General features: G+C 40.4%; 2 protein-coding genes across 2 annotated transcripts; both read left to right on the top strand.

The window, feature by feature from the left end:
• The first annotated feature begins 820 nt into the window (after window positions 1–820).
• On the top strand, window positions 821–5,016 carry eif4ebp3l (eukaryotic translation initiation factor 4E binding protein 3, like). Its single transcript, XM_046405301.1, has 3 exons — window positions 821–1,254; window positions 3,119–3,295; window positions 4,419–5,016. The coding sequence occupies exons 1-3, from the start codon at window positions 1,122–1,124 to the stop codon at window positions 4,445–4,447; spliced, it is 339 nt and encodes a 112-aa protein (XP_046261257.1). The 5' UTR covers window positions 821–1,121; the 3' UTR covers window positions 4,448–5,016.
• A 5,897-nt stretch (window positions 5,017–10,913) lies between these two features.
• LOC124068489 (cysteine-rich and transmembrane domain-containing protein 1-like) lies at window positions 10,914–17,487 on the top strand. Its single transcript, XM_046406782.1, has 3 exons — window positions 10,914–11,077; window positions 14,116–14,402; window positions 16,485–17,487. Exons 2-3 carry the CDS (start codon window positions 14,135–14,137, stop codon window positions 16,586–16,588), a joined length of 372 nt encoding a protein of 123 aa, XP_046262738.1. The 5' UTR covers window positions 10,914–11,077; window positions 14,116–14,134; the 3' UTR covers window positions 16,589–17,487.
• Window positions 17,488–17,570: the final 83 nt, after the last annotated feature.

The following is a 17,570-nucleotide window of genomic DNA, read 5'->3' as shown; positions in this document are numbered from 1 at the left end:
ATGAATGGGAAAAATAGAATAAGGTAAATATGAGGTATCATCTCATTTGGAAAAATAAGCGCATAATAATAGGATATAACAAGCCCCAAAGACAATGCTCTACACTGTCCACACATTGAAACGCCAGCAGGGGGCAGTGTTGTTGAGGGGAACGAGATGAGGTGCGCTTGTTTTGTGAACCAGGTAAGAGCTGGACAGCGATTTTCTTAATGCCCATGCTGCGAAACGCATGTAATTTCATGGTAACCAGTTTTATCCCTTTCACCAACAATTACAATATACTGCATAACTATATCGAAGGGCTGGTGAAAAGCTCAGCCTAGTGATGGACTTTAGGTTGAGTACACAGCCTGGTGGTACATCTTCACTTTATAACACGTGGTTTTTACCTGCAGATCAGTGCCGCAGTAGAGAATTGAAGCATGTGCTCTGAGCAAGTAGTGACTCTAACAGAAACTCGGATTAGAAGTAGATGCCAGGAGAAATGTGGCTTAAATTATGATTTATATTGTGTTTAATCAGTTTGTATATTTTTTCTATCCGTTCACATTTTGAAGCTTTGCACTGCTTTTTTTATAGCACAAAACCCTTTATCTTCATGAAATAAAAGTTTGCCTTACAGTTCAGCTTCACAGTATTTTCTCATGTCTTTCACTGTACACTCAATCCGGCCCTGAAAACGTTTGAGCGCTTCTCATCATGATTAGTATCCAAAAAGAAATCAATCATTTATCATCCGTTACCTCCGTCCCGACGGGCTGTCTTTCACAGAAAACGTTCGCACCCATGCCTGTTGCCCCACGTGTCTCGTAACTGTTGCACAAAAACATCACGAGTGGCCGCTGGAGCTCTGGGTGCGACTACGACCTACATATACAGCACATGGTGGCGGTTGGTAGCTGGTTGGAGCGACGGATATCATCGGGTCCTAGACTGTGTTCAGAGATTTTCGTATCACGCCTCAAATTAAAGTTGTGAAACTTTACTTTGGTGTTAAACGACTACAACCTGGGCGGCATTTGTTTTTGTTAAAAGTCTGTGAACGAGCGTCATATAGCGAGTTTGAGGACTTTCTAAAACAATAGTCCTACTCCGTCAGCAGCAGCTACGCAGAAGCTAGCATGTCGACCGGCACAAAAGAAGTTAAAAGTTGCCCCATCCCGACCAGGGTGCTCACTCTGAAGGACTGGTCCCAGCTACCCGACTGTTACAGCCAGACACCCGGGGGCACCCTGTTCTCCACCACGCCTGGAGGTAAGCACTGTGGAAACAGAAACTTCTCGAATATAACACTTTCTCTGGAAATGAATATTTTTTTTAATATTTGGTCTACAAGTTGTTTTCTCAAATGGCTTCACACAACACAACTTAAAGTTAACTAGCTTCTGCAGCTGTAACAACAATGCATCATGGTGCATACGTGCAAATACTCACTGCTCAGCGATAAACTCTCGCGAGAGAAGGCAAACAATACACATGTACAAAACAGCTGATGAAAGTCTTGGATTAAAATACAACCGAGCTCACCGTTTCACCGTAGAACAACCACATCAAAACTGTAACAAGATGAAGTTGGATAAATGCATCGTTGCTCACATTTTACACGACAGTCGTTTGAAGCCCTCATGTTGTCAACAAGTTTGCTAGTTTACGATTTGCCAATTTTTAAAGAGCGAACTATGAAATCAGAAAAAAACGTTCCACCATATGTAGCGTGGAGGTTGTTTTTTCCACAATCAAAACAACATTAAGTAGCAGCAAAGCCATCTTTCCATTGATAGTAGAATAATACTAATAACTTAGACTTGCATAAGATATATTAAAAGTATTATTGGCATACACATGTTAAATAGAAATTTTATTTAACACTTTTCACACACAATTCTGAGCATACAGTTGTCATATCAAAAACATCTAAAGACAAGGAGAGCTGTCTACCCCGTGACTTGGGATTTGAAGGAGGGTGCATGTGACAAGCTGCCAGAACAACAAAATGATTGGCCTCTGTACCAGTGGAGCAGTTGGACGCAGGCCTGTCACCCTAGTGTCTACTTTGCATTTCAGGAACAGTAGAAAACATTCTGTACAAGTTGGGAGGAGAGAAAGGAAATATTTAATACATGGGTAGTGTGAGCTATATGTTTCTATTTGTGCCACAAATTGACTGCGCTGGTGAGAACAACATAGGAAGTTGCGACACAGAGCTTTGACTTGTATTCCACTTTACGTGCAGCACATTTCACTCTACTGGGTTCATGCCATGTGTTGCTGGACTGCTGGATTGAACCCCCCTCCCCCTTTTTTTTCTTTTACGTAACTGTCCTGCTCTCTAACGTTGCCTTGCAATGCATTGCTTGTGCTATAGGCCCCCTTTGCCCCCCACCCCTGCTTTGGTTCCCTTTGTCCAGGCTAAACTGCAGTTATTACATAACATGTTTTTCTTTGTTGAAAGGTTGAGTAGATAGTGTACAGAACAGTTCAGACTCCAACAAATAACGGCAACAGACCACTCCTTGAATCAGTCATGTCCTGGTCAAGCCTACCACAAGACCGCCTTTATGGCAGGTTTCTTGCTTGGAGTTGGCCTAAGTCCAGTTTGTGACAGACATGAGGCACACCAAGGAAATTTGATGTGGTAAACAAGAAGATTTGTGTGGTCCCTGAAGTTTAAATTGCGGCTGGGAAGTTTTGAGAAAAACCATCCTGGATACAGAAGCACGTTGCATCTGCCCTCAGTTTTCAAACTTTTACTCAAGGAACGAAACATGTGGCTTTAATCTCAAGGCCTCCTGCCTCAAAGACAGAATGTTATGTGCTTTGATTTCCTAGAAGTCCTTGCAGTAGCAGCCCTCATCCCTCCCCTCTGTGCGCTCACAGAATCCACCTCTTCCCACTCAAATCCCCTCTGGTAGAGGATAATAATAGTCAGCTACTCAGATGTGCACCTTGCCAAGATGCATAGGCGCTCTAGTAAAAACTGGGCCCTTTTCTGAGCTCGTGATTTGGTCTGTTGTGTTTGTCTTCAGAGCATTCACGTCACTTCATTTTAGGAAGTGAGATTTGATGTTGGTTTACTGCAGGTCAAACATCAGATTTTCTTTGTCTCTCTCAAACCCAGGTACTCGTATCATCTATGACAGGAAGTTTCTGTTAGATTGTAGAAACTCCCCTCTTGCCCGGACCCCCCCATGCTGTTTGCCTCAGATTCCAGGGGTAACAGTACCTGCTACACACCCCATTGGGAAATTGCAGGATCTCAAAGAGGAAGCTGAGGAGGAAGAGAAGGACATTGCAGGTAAGCATACCACTGTTAAGTTCTTCTTTTCTCTGAGTTTAACAAGTTTTATAGAGTGAAGTAACTTAGAGGAAAATACACATTCTCAAAGTATGTGCGGACACATTCATACATCTGCACCATAACATGTACAAATCATGTCCTTGTATTTTTGTGATTTTATGACACCAAAGTATCCCAAACAAAACACTGTTCTGTAGCTTCATCCCTAACACACATTATGCTTTTTCATCTTAATGTGGTTTTCTCATGAACTTGGCAACCCTGCTGTTTTCACAATGAGGGATCATTTTACATTGTCATGAGTATTCATCATGTGCTAATACAGCACATAGGTGCAGCATGTGTGCAGTTCTATGCCTACATTTTTGCAGCACAGCAGTTGTGCTTTGTTGAAGACTGGGACGGGAGTCATTTTCCCTCATGTGTTAGTTTAGTCTCTTGGAGGCTGTGCCTTCATAGATATAACTTAATTTGGTCAGTGGCTTAGTACCCCATCACTCTACAAAGTATACTGTAAAATGTAAGCTTTACCTGTCTTTCAGGCTGATGGTGTCAGCTGTTAGTATGATGTTGCTGATGAGTTCAGACAGATACAAGCAATTGCTTTGCAACTTCACAGAATTACTGAATTTCTTGTATTTCCAAAAACCCTCTCTAGGGGATATAATGGCCTCTTGGAGAAAACACCTCATTTTGGAAATGATTCTCTGGTGGGGCTTTTTGTGGCAGCATGCCTGAAGGTCTGGCCTCACGGGCATGTTGAGACAGCTATTTATTATCGAGCAAAATACATCCAGCCGTCATCCACTATCCTTCATGTCAAACTAAAGTCCATGGGGATTAGTGTTGACCCCCTTCTTCCTCAGTCTCCCTTGTCTGGGTTGGTGTAAGCACAGGGCATGTCATGGGGTTTGGATTTGCAAGTTACACACTTATATGTTTTTTGTTTTTTTTCCTGACTAGTTATGATAATATTAATAACGTCTGTACTTTATCTTCTCCGTAGCCCGTTAAGGTGTGGTTGTGCCTGGAGTGCAAACACTAGTAGCCAGCTAACTGTCAAATGTCTCCTCTTTGAATCTTTAAACAGTTTGTTTTGTTTTTTACCCTTTTTTAACAGATGACAACCAGTTTGAGATGGACATCTGAACTCCAAGTACTACCTCCTGTGGAGAGTTATTAATCAAAACACCTCCAAGGTCATTAATGACTGTAATGCATTGCATATAAAGCTTTTTTCACCATGTTGTATCTTTTTTTTTTTTTTTTTTTTTTTGGGAAAAAACGCTTTTGTGAAGAACCAAAAAGAATGGAAAAGTTAGAAAGCTGTAGGGTGTTTTTGACCCTAAAATAGTGTGTTAAACAAAGAAATGGTATTACATAGGTTGATTAGTTGCTCACTCACTTCAGAGCTGCAGGAGGACAGAAAAAGAAAATCATTTTTTTAATTTCACTTTTTTTTATCTTTTGTAAATAAGAAAGTTGTACTATGTAGCCTATTTTTTAAGTTGGGGAATACATTAGTATTCTCACGGCAGGCCTCAGTTTTGTTGTATCCTCCCAGATAGGATGGCTAACCTTCTTTGAGATAGGCAAACACATGTCTCCTAATATTGGGGGTCAGGGCCTACTGAAAATCAGCTCCTACTTTTTTTTTTTTTCTATGGAGGGAGAGATGAAATGTGAATAATTTCAAATAAAGGCTGTTTGAAATGTCACCAATCGTGTGTGTGTTATTTCGGAAATGTATACAACATTCTATTTTGAGTAATGATTAGGACAGTGTTACTCTTAGTATCTGTGTGCTAAAGTGTAATAAAACCAACACACTGTCTTATTTTCATGCCGAGTAGTTCCATGAGAGCTCAGCCATTTACCATTTTAACATGCAGTCTATGTGCATATGTTGATGGCACATTTGTAGCGGAAAAAAGGTTAAGCCACCTTCCATTTTCTAATTATTTTTTTCATAAAATGTAGAAGTTTTCTTAAATTTTTTGTGTCTTTTGTGACGTGAAACTTGAGGCTTGATGCAAGTACTTAATAAGAGCAAAACTGTGTGACGACCTCAGTAATGTATGGCGTGATAAACCTGCGTGATAAGCAGTTAATGAGTTGTATAACCATCTCATGCCTGGAGAATGTCTTTGTGCACTGTTACAGTAAACTCCCTTCACACAACCACACTGACCTGGCCCATCTGTGTTGAACTGATTAAGCAGTGAAGCAGTTGCTTTAGGCTAAGCTATCAGCAGCAACTAACAACTATATATGTGCCCATCTGACATACTCTACTGTTAGATACACAAATCTAATGAAACAAAAGATGTAGGCTAGTGAAAGATACATTTTTCAGCTATTTTTGAATAATTTTTGATTTCAAGATCCACGTTAATGAAAGCGTGAGGGCTACTCAGATCGATGAGTGTTTTGTATTCAGCCTCTCAAACTATGAACAGGGTCAGGGCTATGTGTGAGAGCTTGTTCCAGAAACTGATCTGTAGATTAGGGAGACTGAATGTGGGAATAGGCCTGCCCCTAAGGAATGAGGGCAGCTGCAGCCCAAAGGCCAGACATACTGAGGCTCTGCAATGTGGGGGTGGGGTGTGACACCTGCTGGTATTTGACCAGGCTGTTATCTCAAATATGTAATTGTGGATTTACTGAGTGTACTGTATATGACCCGAGTCGAGGCAGATCCAGTATAAATGTTTGGTCCAGCACTGATGCCATGTCTCAACATATATCTTCAGTATTCAAGTGAGAACAGATAAGCAGGTCTCTATGTTGCACTGTATGTGAGTGATGTGGGTCAGTCTGCTCAGCTGTTGTAGTCCCATAGTGTTGCACTGCATTAAGATTAACAACTGCCATTTGGCCAAAAGATTGTGATTTGCTGACTCCTTTTCAAAGGAGGAAAGCAAGTTCAAAAATATGCTCAGTATTGGGTCCATCTCAATACTTCAAAGAGCACACAAAGTAAACTTGCCTTGTGACATAGTGTTACTGTGTCCTACAGCAAACATCAGACCCAGACAGTACCCTCAACGTTGCATATTGATAATTTTTTGCCCAAAAGTTCACACAGCCCACACTTGACTGTTTTTGTAGAATGTGCCCAATGACCTGCATGTGCTGTTTGAACAAGTGTGTGTGTGTGTGAATATTTGTGCTAGCACATGTGAGAACAGAGAGCAAGGCCAGGTGCCAGGTGACTATGAAAAAGGCCACATGCTCCTGTCATGTTGTTTTGAGGGATTTCCTGTCTGGCAGAAAGGGGAGATATGAAACTGAAAATGATACACAAATGTACTCCACAACCCCCTACTGTCCACACACATACCTACACAGCTATTCACAAGTTTTTGGTGACACACAGTGAGAAGGACATTAAATAGGCCTACTGATACACCCAGTCTGAGGTAATTATCCAATGTCCCATTCCGGGATGGGCACCAATGTACAAACAAAGCTTTGGTGTCCAGAACAATTCACTAATGTACTGTATGCATGCGCCATCCACTTCCCTTATTCATTTGCACAACAACATAACTGCGACTCAGATTTCACATACACAACATGAATATTGGTCGCGTAAAGTTGATGTAAATCACGTAAAATTCACTTTAAGCTTCCGCTCTCTCCTGCATGTAATTTTGCAACAGGTCCTTTTTATTGAATTATATCAAGAAATACTTGTAGTGGTAATCCATTGGTCAGAGTGGGAGGTTTTTGCTTGTCCATTTATCATTGAGTTTGTGACAGCAACAGCTACTGTAAGCATGCCAGTTGCTTTCTGGACGTGGCATCCATAAGTCAAACATATCTGCAAACATATGCATTTGACTTTTTTAGATTTATTTTATTGGATAGAAATGTGATGCATTTAACAAACCTCCATACTGTTACATTGCAAGTATGACAAAATATAATTACACACATCATATTTCAGAAGTAAAAAAGTGTTAAAATTGTTTAGTGCTGTTTAACTGCATAACACACATCGCACTGAATCCAAATAATGACCATAAAGGTGTGAATGTGACATGAGGTTCTGCCTGTTCCTGATATAAAATCAAACCATTGACTGGAAAACCAGCGAATGTGATTTCCATGCTTCCATGAAATGTTGTTCTGGAAAATAACAACCCTGCGGCACCGTAAACACCTTCACTCCAGACAACCAGCCTCTGAGTTTCAATGAACTCTGGTAAACTTGCCCCATCTCCCTTTTCCATAAGCAAATGCAGCCCCCTTTTCATCTCATCCCCCTCCACCGTTTACCCCCCGCCAACTTTCCCTGCAAGAGTGTTGGGCAGAGTTGAGCTGGTGGACCAAGCTCTATTTTTGTAATCTGTTCCTGTTGGTACAGGCACAGGCCAAACTGCCGGGGTGACGGGGTAAACAGACACTCTAACACATGACCTGCTTGATCAAATCTATCATGAAAGGGAGGAGTCAGGGGCTGAAGAGGATGTTTGTCTCATGCATGAGCACACATTCATAAACATAAGTTCACATTACATTTACTTCAGGATATACTTTGCAGGTATTCAGCCAATTGTTTTACAGAGTGACTTATGTTGAGTACACCAGTAAAAGAATATTCAGTTCCTGCAGTGTGCTTTGAAATTAAACCTGAGACACAAGCTGTTTTTCTGTCTTTACAGAGCCAAAGCTACACTGCAAAACCGTGGCCTTGTTCACTAACAAATGTATTTCAAATAACACAGCATAATACAACACGTTACTGTGTAGCTTGCTCAGTTTTATGATAAAGCTTGATATTCCTTTGCTGTTTGTTGCAGAATCTCTGATTGGACAGTCTCGGATCAGACGTTTAACAGCTGCAGTCAAGCTATTGCATAATATGTCCTCAGTCATAGTACATTTCACCAACATTTTTTTTCCATGCACAACTTTGGACTAGCAGTAAAAATAGCTGAGTATATACTGAATAAGTCAAAGGTCAGGTCCTTGCTTTTCAGAGGCACAACTGGTCTGGTCTAAAACTTTATTCTTTTGTCTAGGCTACCTATTGTACATATTCATTGTGTAAGCCTCATCACGTGTTGCTACATGGTCTGGTAACACCTTGCAGAATAGAGATCATTTCTTTTTAAATGCCACTGTCAGTGGCAGCTGTCATGCTGGCTGGCTGCTGGTATGCCACTGTATTCATACTGTACTCTTGAACTGAGATGATGTTTACCTTTTGTGTGTGTGCGCAGTACATATGGGTGTGTTTGACAGGTAGGTAGACACTTTACAGATTGATAATATATATTGTGTTATTGTATTATACACAATCCTAGAATATGATACTACATTAGGGATGCTACAGAACTGTATGTAATGCAGCTACCTCACCATTAAGATGTTGCTTAGGTGTTAATCCGGCAGTAATCAATATTATTTAAGAATGTAACACTTAGGACAAAGTGAATAACTGCACTTTGTCCTAAAGTATCACTGTGAATGCAGGACTTTTGTTTGCTGTGGTACTCACAATAAAGTAGGCCAATACTCCGTTTATGCATGTTATGCATGTTTTCAAGTGCGTGCATGTTTGCTGCACTCTGTCTGTGAGCTATCTTGTCACTGCCCACCTAAAAATTGCTCAGACGTTCACACTAAGTTAAAGCTCGACATGCGCAGGGAGGCCCCAGAGCCACAGCTCTTTCTTGTCATAACAGGAACAGAACAGACTCACTATAGGCTGCTCTTCTGTAAACACAACCTTAGAGTTAGAGAGACGTCGAAGATCCTGTCGCTCATTCTGATAAAATCTTACTTATTGGTCCTTTTAATATTCACCTGAATAAGATGACGCTTACTGATATTTTCGGGTTCACTCAGTTTGTTCATGAACCTACTCACTCAATTGTTAACATTCTGGATTTGATTCTTTTCTATGGAATACAAGTGTCCGCCCTGAAAATTTCTTCTGTCTCATCTGCACTGTCAGAACACTTTTTAATTAAATTTCAGTCTGCTGGAACTTATCCGTGTAATGCCAAGAGCGATGTTTTTGCCACTAATCTACACTGGCTTGGCAACTTAAACTGCACTTATGAGCACCTTTGGCCATGACTCCCTTTGCGACAGAACCGCTGGAAATTTTCACTAATGACTTAAATTCAGCACTTGTTGCCCTTCTTGATTCAGTTGCACCTGTCTCTAGCGAAATTAGACAATCAAGAAAGTCGACACCATGGTTTACAGATGAAACATGGGTTTTTAAACAGGTCTGCAGGAAAATGTAACATAAATGGTGTAAAAACTACTACTTTGCCTGGAATGAGAGAGTACTGTAACTTATAAGCGTTCTTATCAATGTCTGCATACTTATCTCACTGCTGTAAAAACAGCATAATTCTCCTACCTAATCAGTAACAATGAATACAGTCCTAGATTTCTTTTTGACACTGTTGCTATAGAAATTGATTTCTTAGATTTTTTTCTGTAATAAAATAGATGAGATTAGATTCAAAATTGCCTCTTCATCTCCAGCTATGTCTGAAGAATTGGTTGTTTGACATTCTCATAGTCTGTTTTGAGACTTGTCTGATATATTGTCTGATCTGACAACCTTCCTCCTAGACTCCCTGAGAGCAAAACTGTTCATGGATCTCTGGCTTTCTCTGAGACTTAAAATGCTGAATACTGTAAATGTATCACTTTAGACTAGTGTTGTCCCCATTAGCTTAAAGACAGCTCTGGCTAAATCTCTACTTAAGAAACCACCATCCAAATTCTCTAAATAGCTAGGGACCAGTCGCTAAACTTCTGTTCTTTTTATAAAGACGGACTTGTTTCTCTGTAACTTTCAGCTCACTTAATTAATAATAATCTTTTTGCACCTTTCCAGTCTTAATTCTGGGCTTGCCATTCCACTGAAACTGCACTATGTTTAAGGATGTTCTCTGATTTATGCTGATAACTGCATTTTTCAGAACAAAAATAAAATGCCGACTTTGGCAAATGCGGCTAAAGTCGGTTAAACAACCCATTGCCTGTTAAGAGGCAAAACAGCATGCTACGCTTCAGAAAAGGATTGACTGGGAAGAGTCTGACATCTGCTGGCAGAAACCAGTAATGCACCTTGTTGTATGGTGAATGAAAACACAGCCCCCCATTAGGGTGGAGACTTGCTTTAAGGTAAGGCTGAGGTTAGGGTTAGGTTAAGGTAAGGGTTAGGATTAGGCAAGTAATGTTTATTGTTATGGTTAGGTGGTGGCTAAGCCTCTAGGAAATCCATTTAAGTCTACGTAATGTCCCCAAAAGTAATGGAAATAAGACTCTCTCTCTCTCTCTCTCTGTGAGCATATCTTGTTAAATTTTCACTAGTGAATGAATGACTAACGTTCACTGGTCATCTGCACTGTGCTCGCAATTTGCATTTGTTTCCTCATTGACACGGTGATGCAGGCCTATTTGATGCTTCCTCAAGTCAGATGATCAGCAGTCATCGCTTTTCATTGACGTCTCTCTCAGCGCTGGTCCACCCCCTCCCCCCGGTCATCGCTCTGGCGTGTGATTGGACTCCACAAGCAGTGACTGTCGCAGCAGCCAATCGCGTCTTTTGCTGCCCACTAGCACTCCCAGTGACATAGCCCACAAAGGACATCACGTCCAGTAACAACGATACGTACTGTGTCCGGCAAGTGGGTGGCTCATTGCGATAAAAATAGTGCTAAAATCTGAAGACGGTGGAAGTTTCTTTCGAAACAGAAATAGCTGTCATTTGCGATACACCGGAGTGCTATTTATTCAAAGGTAGGTGGTCCACACATGTCCGTAACTCTTATTTTTATGTTTTGTGGGCTGTGGCCTGCAGGTGCCGCTTCCAGTGTTAGTAGCGCTCAATATTTGTTAAATGTAAATGTTCATAGGCTACCAATTGTAATAAGTTTCGCTAATAACAAACGATCTTCATAGTCTAACTCAGTGTTTTGAGTCTAAATGTCACTTTTTGAAGCAACAAAAAGTTTCAAACTGAAACGTTATTGTGAATATTATGTTATTTAAATTGTGATTCTAATTATTATTGGTATCACTTCGTTGTGACGCATGGCTCAGTCCATATGATTGTCTGTGTTTACGTGAGATCGTTATGGTTCTGATTCCTGCTAATTGGGTCCAATGGGGTGTCTTCCTATGCAGCCGTGATGTCTCCAGACGTAGAGAAAGTAAACACAGGCTGCCAGGCTACAGAGCTGCTATGTAACATCGATAGATGTTGCAAAGTCTCAATTAAATGAAGCACTTTTTTGTATCTAACTAAGCCAATAATGTCTTTTCGACCCATTTTAAATTGAAGCTCTCCCAGTCCTAGTTTTCTGTCAGATCATTGTGCTTTTAATAAGAGGAACAGTGGCATTTACCTAAATCAACTTAACAGCAGCTGGTGTTAGCAGCCCTGAGTGGGTTTTACATCTACTTTAGAATTACTTGATTGGATTTTGTCCCTTCATCTGTCCACTGAGGTAACATTTTGATTACTTAAGTCAGTTAGATGGCCTTTCGTTTATTGTTAAATGCTGTCATCATAATTGCGACACTTCGGTTCAGGGGGATTTAATGGACTGTTTAATGGGTGTGTCAGGTGATCTGTCCATGTGTGTATTTGAGTATCACCATCATACTGTTGCAGAAACATTATCTGACTAACTCGGTCCAACAGGGGAAAAACACACACTCATCAGTAAACATACAGAGGCCTGTATGCTGTGCAAACCTTCCCACAAGACCCACACTTCCCCAGTCCTATCCAAACGTAATCTGATATAAATGATTAATGCACATTAATATGGGTACAATACAGGCAAGGTGACCCACAATTTGATAGCAGACAGTCTTACTAGTGTCTCCCTGTTAATTGGGGGGGGGGGTGTTTTGTAATATTGTCATCTTCTACTCTTTGCTGCCTTAAGGTATAACAAAAGCAAATCACCATAGTTACCTAAAGAGGAATCTGCCATTAGCTTTAAGAACACATTCAGATAACATAGTGTCAAGTCATGCTTTGTACTACAGTTGTATTTCTTCCATTCTCCCTTGAGTTTATTTAATCTTACACTGTCATGGTATTTACAAGTTATGAAATGGACTTTGTCTCTCAGGTATAACTACCTGAGAGCTGCCCATAAAATTTGTTTTTAAATTAGTGGTATTAGAAATTAGGTTATCTAAGAGATAAAAAAGAACCATTTGATATACTTTGAACCTAATAAATACAATGTTTGTTTATCCAACACAAACACAGCACTAGCACCTCCTTTTTTGTGTACCAGTTCAGGAAATGTCTCTTGACATGATTTAGTTCAAAGCTGCAGCTGCATTGTTTTATTGTAGTCAGAAGATTGGATGTGGGTGGAGTAGCTGAGCAGAAAGGAGTTGGAGTGCTGTTGAGATGTTTATAGTGTATATGTACAACAAGACAGAGGAATCCTGGGAGGCTTAGCAGAGAGGCAGTTTCACAGCTGGCCCACTTTACTTTTGTTATGACTGTTCTACACGAACAAATCCAGTGATGTGGGCTACCATGAGTGTGGGGATGGACCCTGATCTTTCTTATCAGACGTTACTTGCGGTAGTTTCAGAAATTAATTTCCTTCTCACAAATTATAGAGTGGAACAAATAACCTTTAGACACGCAGCTGATCACAGATATTTATGGCTCTTTCAGAGTGGCGATAAAATCAAAAGAAAATCAAAAGGAATTGTTTCTTAAATTTTCCTTCTTGTGTTTGTCTCAAACATCGTATGGAAACTGTGTGTCAGTGTTTCTGAGTAAAGAGGAAAACCAAGTGTGAAGGTACAACCAATACAGGCCTGTATGGTCTCTGCAATCTGTTTCTCTCCCCTTCTTTGCCTTAGTTCAGTTGATTAGCCTCGCCCTGCACACTGTGAAGCTGGCCCTCCATTTGTAAAGTCTGTGTGTGAACAGTAAGATAATGGTGCTTATCTCTGGTAGGGCTCATGTGGGCTGTGATTGACCATTGACTCATAAGACACCATCAGCTAACTATAAAGTAATATTCTGTATCTTTCCTGTATGGCTGTGGGAACTTTGTTTGAGACTACTTTGTGGTCTGTGAAGTTCTGTGAAGTGAACTTTTGTGCCTGTCTGAATTTTTTGCATCTAGACTCAGAGGATTTGTTGCCTAATGTGAGTGTGGAGGCTGAATTAGACACACAAAGTCTATACAATACCATATGTTGTTCTGAGCTTTCACTTTTATTGAATGAAATGGAATAAAGGTGCATTGACCTCTATGATGTAAAGATACCAACAAACAGCAATGATTAATCATTGTTTGAGCTTCCTCAGCAAATCAAGTCATCACTACTGTAAAAGGAATTTTCGTTGTTTCTTTTTGCATTTTCTTTTTCATTCTCATTTTCTCCCTTTTGCATTTTCTTTGTTTTCAAATGCTTTCTTTTTCTGTTTCAGTAACCCAAAATTAATACACTGCTATTATTAAAGTAGGAAAATCATTACATCATACTGTAAACTCTACACGTGAACAAGCCTTTACTGTTCTATTATACATTTATGTGAGTATTTAAAGTATGTACAGTATTACTATAGCATATTATCTACAATCTATGCTTCTACAGTTATGCATAAAAACAGAAAACAAATTGCACTTATTTCTGTTATGTGACATGTGGCATTTACTGTTGCACTGAATCGTATTGTTTTGTATTCTCTGCTGGGATCGATGAATACATAAGACACATCCATCCTCACATTAAAATAAGAAAAGTGACATTATTTACACCATCATTCCTATTTTCTTGTTATTCAGGTGATTTTTCAAATCAAAGATGAATTTTGAGCAGCCTCCTCCATACAATGGCCCCACTGCTCCAGGCTACCCAGGCCAGGTCCCACCTCAGGGTTACCCTGCACAGGTGAACATGGCACAGCCTAATCCTGCTTACCCTAACTACCCTCCTGGACCAATGGGCCCTGGAGGTCCCTATCCTGGCCCAGGACAGCCTCCTTATCAAGCGTACCCTGGACAACCACAATATGGCTGGCAAGGGGGACCCCCTCCTGGACAAATGTATGGGGAAGGTCCCAAAAACACAGGTGAGTGGTAACACACAAATGATGCGGATATGTATGGTATTCATAATAGTATCAGAATGGCTGGAAGACCACTGATGATTTGAGAAGCGAAGCCCTGAATAATAAGTGGCAAAAGTAAAGTTAAGTATTGTGAAAGGTTTGAATCCTCTGGAATTCAGAATCTTCAGCAGTTAGTGTCAGATGAGTGTAGCAAAGATTAACCGGCCAAATACACAGGGAAACTGTAACACTGACACGTGATGGAGAGGCTCTTCAGATACAAAAGGAATTAATACTTTTGACCAAAATATTCACTTTTTGTCACATTTTTTTCTTATTGTGTCATTTGCACCTGGAATAAACTGAATATTTTTGCATTTTGCATTTTTTAATATGACAGTAAACTGGGAATAGAGCTGCATCGACAGTCTCAACAGACAAACAGAGTTATGCCTAGCAGCATGGCAGATGAACAGATTCTGACAAAAAGAACTATTTTTAATGCAATATTGGATTTTAATGGTGAAATTTGAGACATGAATTGGTTATTAAAAGTCTGTCTCCATAATCTACAGGGCTTTTCAAAATGGAGAATAAAAGATCACAATTAAGATCAATACTGGAACAGTTTCAAAAATTGTTGGCCCCAGTAGTCACTTAGACACATTACTATGGGATAAATTTGGTTACCTTATGAAATAAAATGCATGTTAATGCTGTAGCACCTCCCATCTGAGCATCCAGAATAGAGTATAGCACAAATGGTGACAGAAAAAGTACGCATGTCATTGCTAAATATTATGTGAAGAACAGTCTAGCTCCCAGAGAACACAGATAACACCTTTATGTATTCAAGGATCCATTATGTTTTCCCTTATTGTTTGTCAAACATATCATGGCAAAATGTCAGTTTCAAAGAATGTAAAAGTTGTCCCTTTGAGCAAAAAGCTCAGACAGCTCTGCATACTAGGGTTTCCCAACATTTTTTTAAGCTTGTTGCAGATTTCTGTTTGTTGGTTATGCTGAAGTTTGAGGCACCAACACTTCCTCTCCCAGTTCGAGCAGTTGGATGACAGGTCTGTTAGCTGCACCGCTGACTGTGCTAACTACCTAATGGCGGTTTCATTTGTAACAAGTGAAGTTATCTGTCCATGAGGAGACTCCGTAAATCATTATGTTATTTTCTGACGAAAAGATGATCCAGTTTCAGCCAAAATCAGATAAACACAGATAAGACTTGCTGCTCGCACACATTTTCTTGCTGAAGCCATAGAACAATAAGAGGTGTTCATGAACTGGTTTGCTCGTGGCAGGTGAATGAAGCAAACAGGTCACTTTCAAGAGCCAGTCTTCAGTCATCACTATAGGAGTGGAGACTCACCCCATGCACACACATGGGGCTAATATATCGGCAGTCGCTGGTTGTTGGGATGATGGTGGCCTTTTACCCTACTGGTCACCTTGGTAACACAGTCACTTGTGTCATGAGTCACTGCACGAGGTTGTTAAAAGGTAGATGAGTGTTTCGCTGCACATGAATGATTTATCACCAACACAGAGAAGGAGAGATCTGTTTGTTCAGACCTGTTGTTTGACTTGTTTTTTATTTTCTCTGGAACAGCTGGTGAAGTTCTCAAATGGTTAACGCAATCCTTTCATATCACTAATTTATATGTGGCTGAAGGTGAAGTAAAAGGAAATGCCTTGTTGGGGAAGGAAGTGTGTGGTCCTGAAAGCGCTCGTCTCATTGATCTAATGATACCACGAAGCAGTACTGATGTTACTCAACTGTAACGCTGTCTGATCATGGCTCTGGGCTGCTATGGCATTACCATGGTGATGTGCTTCCCTTATGAACGTAATTAGAGGAAAATCATAGCAGCCATGGTTACAGTTGAACTCCCTGCTGAAGACTTGACGGTGTAATTCTACAATTCTAATTCTAATTCTTCTAGAATTATCTCTGGTTTTATATTAAACAATTTCAGAAAAGGAACCACTAATTGCTTTCTTTAAATTGTCTTCCTTTCTCTTCTTCTCTATCTTGTCTTTGTCAACTCTATTTCTGTCCTCTTGCTTTTCTCTCTCTTTTTGACTCTCCAGTGTACGTGGTGGAGGACAGGAGAAGAGATGACACAGGAGACACATGCCTGACAGCCTGCTGGACAGCTTTGTGCTGCTGCTGTCTTTGGGACATGCTGACATAACATATTCTCCAACTGTTCACTCCCATTGCCCCCATCTCTGTGCCTCGATCGTCTCCCTGTTTTCCATCTGTCTGAAACCTTGCACTCCCTTGAAAGCTCCCTTCCATTTCCTCTGCAAGTCTGAAGCTCGTCTATAATTATAAGCCTTGATTGCATATGGGCATCTTGATTTGAGGCCCTCAGCACTGGCTAACAGACCGTGTTCAAGGGCTACTCTGTAGCAGCTTGTAGCTGAGCTTCTAAACAACAGCAAACCTGAATCTCAGGCTCTTCACTATAATCTGCGACTGTACAGATGCACACACACACACACACACACTAAGGTAGATGTACAATGACACATACAAACATAGAGTGTATTTAAATCTCAGGTTCATTTAGTGTGAAGCTCTTTGGCACTTTATAATGATTACCTCTGTAAGATACTACCCCTGCCTACCCTCTCAATCATCTCAGCGCTCCTTAACCCCCCATTGCTAAGAGCAACCGCTTATTCTGGCCCCTCCTTATCCTAAAGGCCACCAAGACCCTGGCTGCCAATGAGCCACAGGGTGCTCTTATGAAGCTGATGCTTGAAATGTATCCCTTTCATTTGCACAGGAGCTGTTTTTGCTGATGTTTGTCTTCAAGTGAAATCATATGACAATACATGGAATGCATTTTTAAGGAAGGCATTGATTATGTTTGATTACTGTTAACATTTGATGGCCTACATGTTTTTATTTCCATGGTGAACGTGATATAAATTATTATTCCAATATTATTTTCATTACATGCCTTGCACAAAACTATGAAAATATGAAAAATATTTGATGGCTTAACCGAAGAATCCCAATGATCTCTCTGATACCATTTTGCTTTGGATGATAATCTCGCAATAAAAATGTATTCCCATTAAATGAACAGCTTTGTTGTTTGTGTTCAGTATGGATGTTGCAGCATATGTGTGTGTGTCTGATGTATGAGAGGTTAAAAGAGAGTA

Source organism: Scatophagus argus, chromosome 12, assembly GCF_020382885.2.
Source record: "Scatophagus argus isolate fScaArg1 chromosome 12, fScaArg1.pri, whole genome shotgun sequence".
NCBI classification, from domain to species: domain Eukaryota; kingdom Metazoa; phylum Chordata; class Actinopteri; family Scatophagidae; genus Scatophagus; species Scatophagus argus.
Note: the sequence above shows the minus strand (reverse complement) of the source record. Positions and strands in the feature narration are given on the sequence as shown.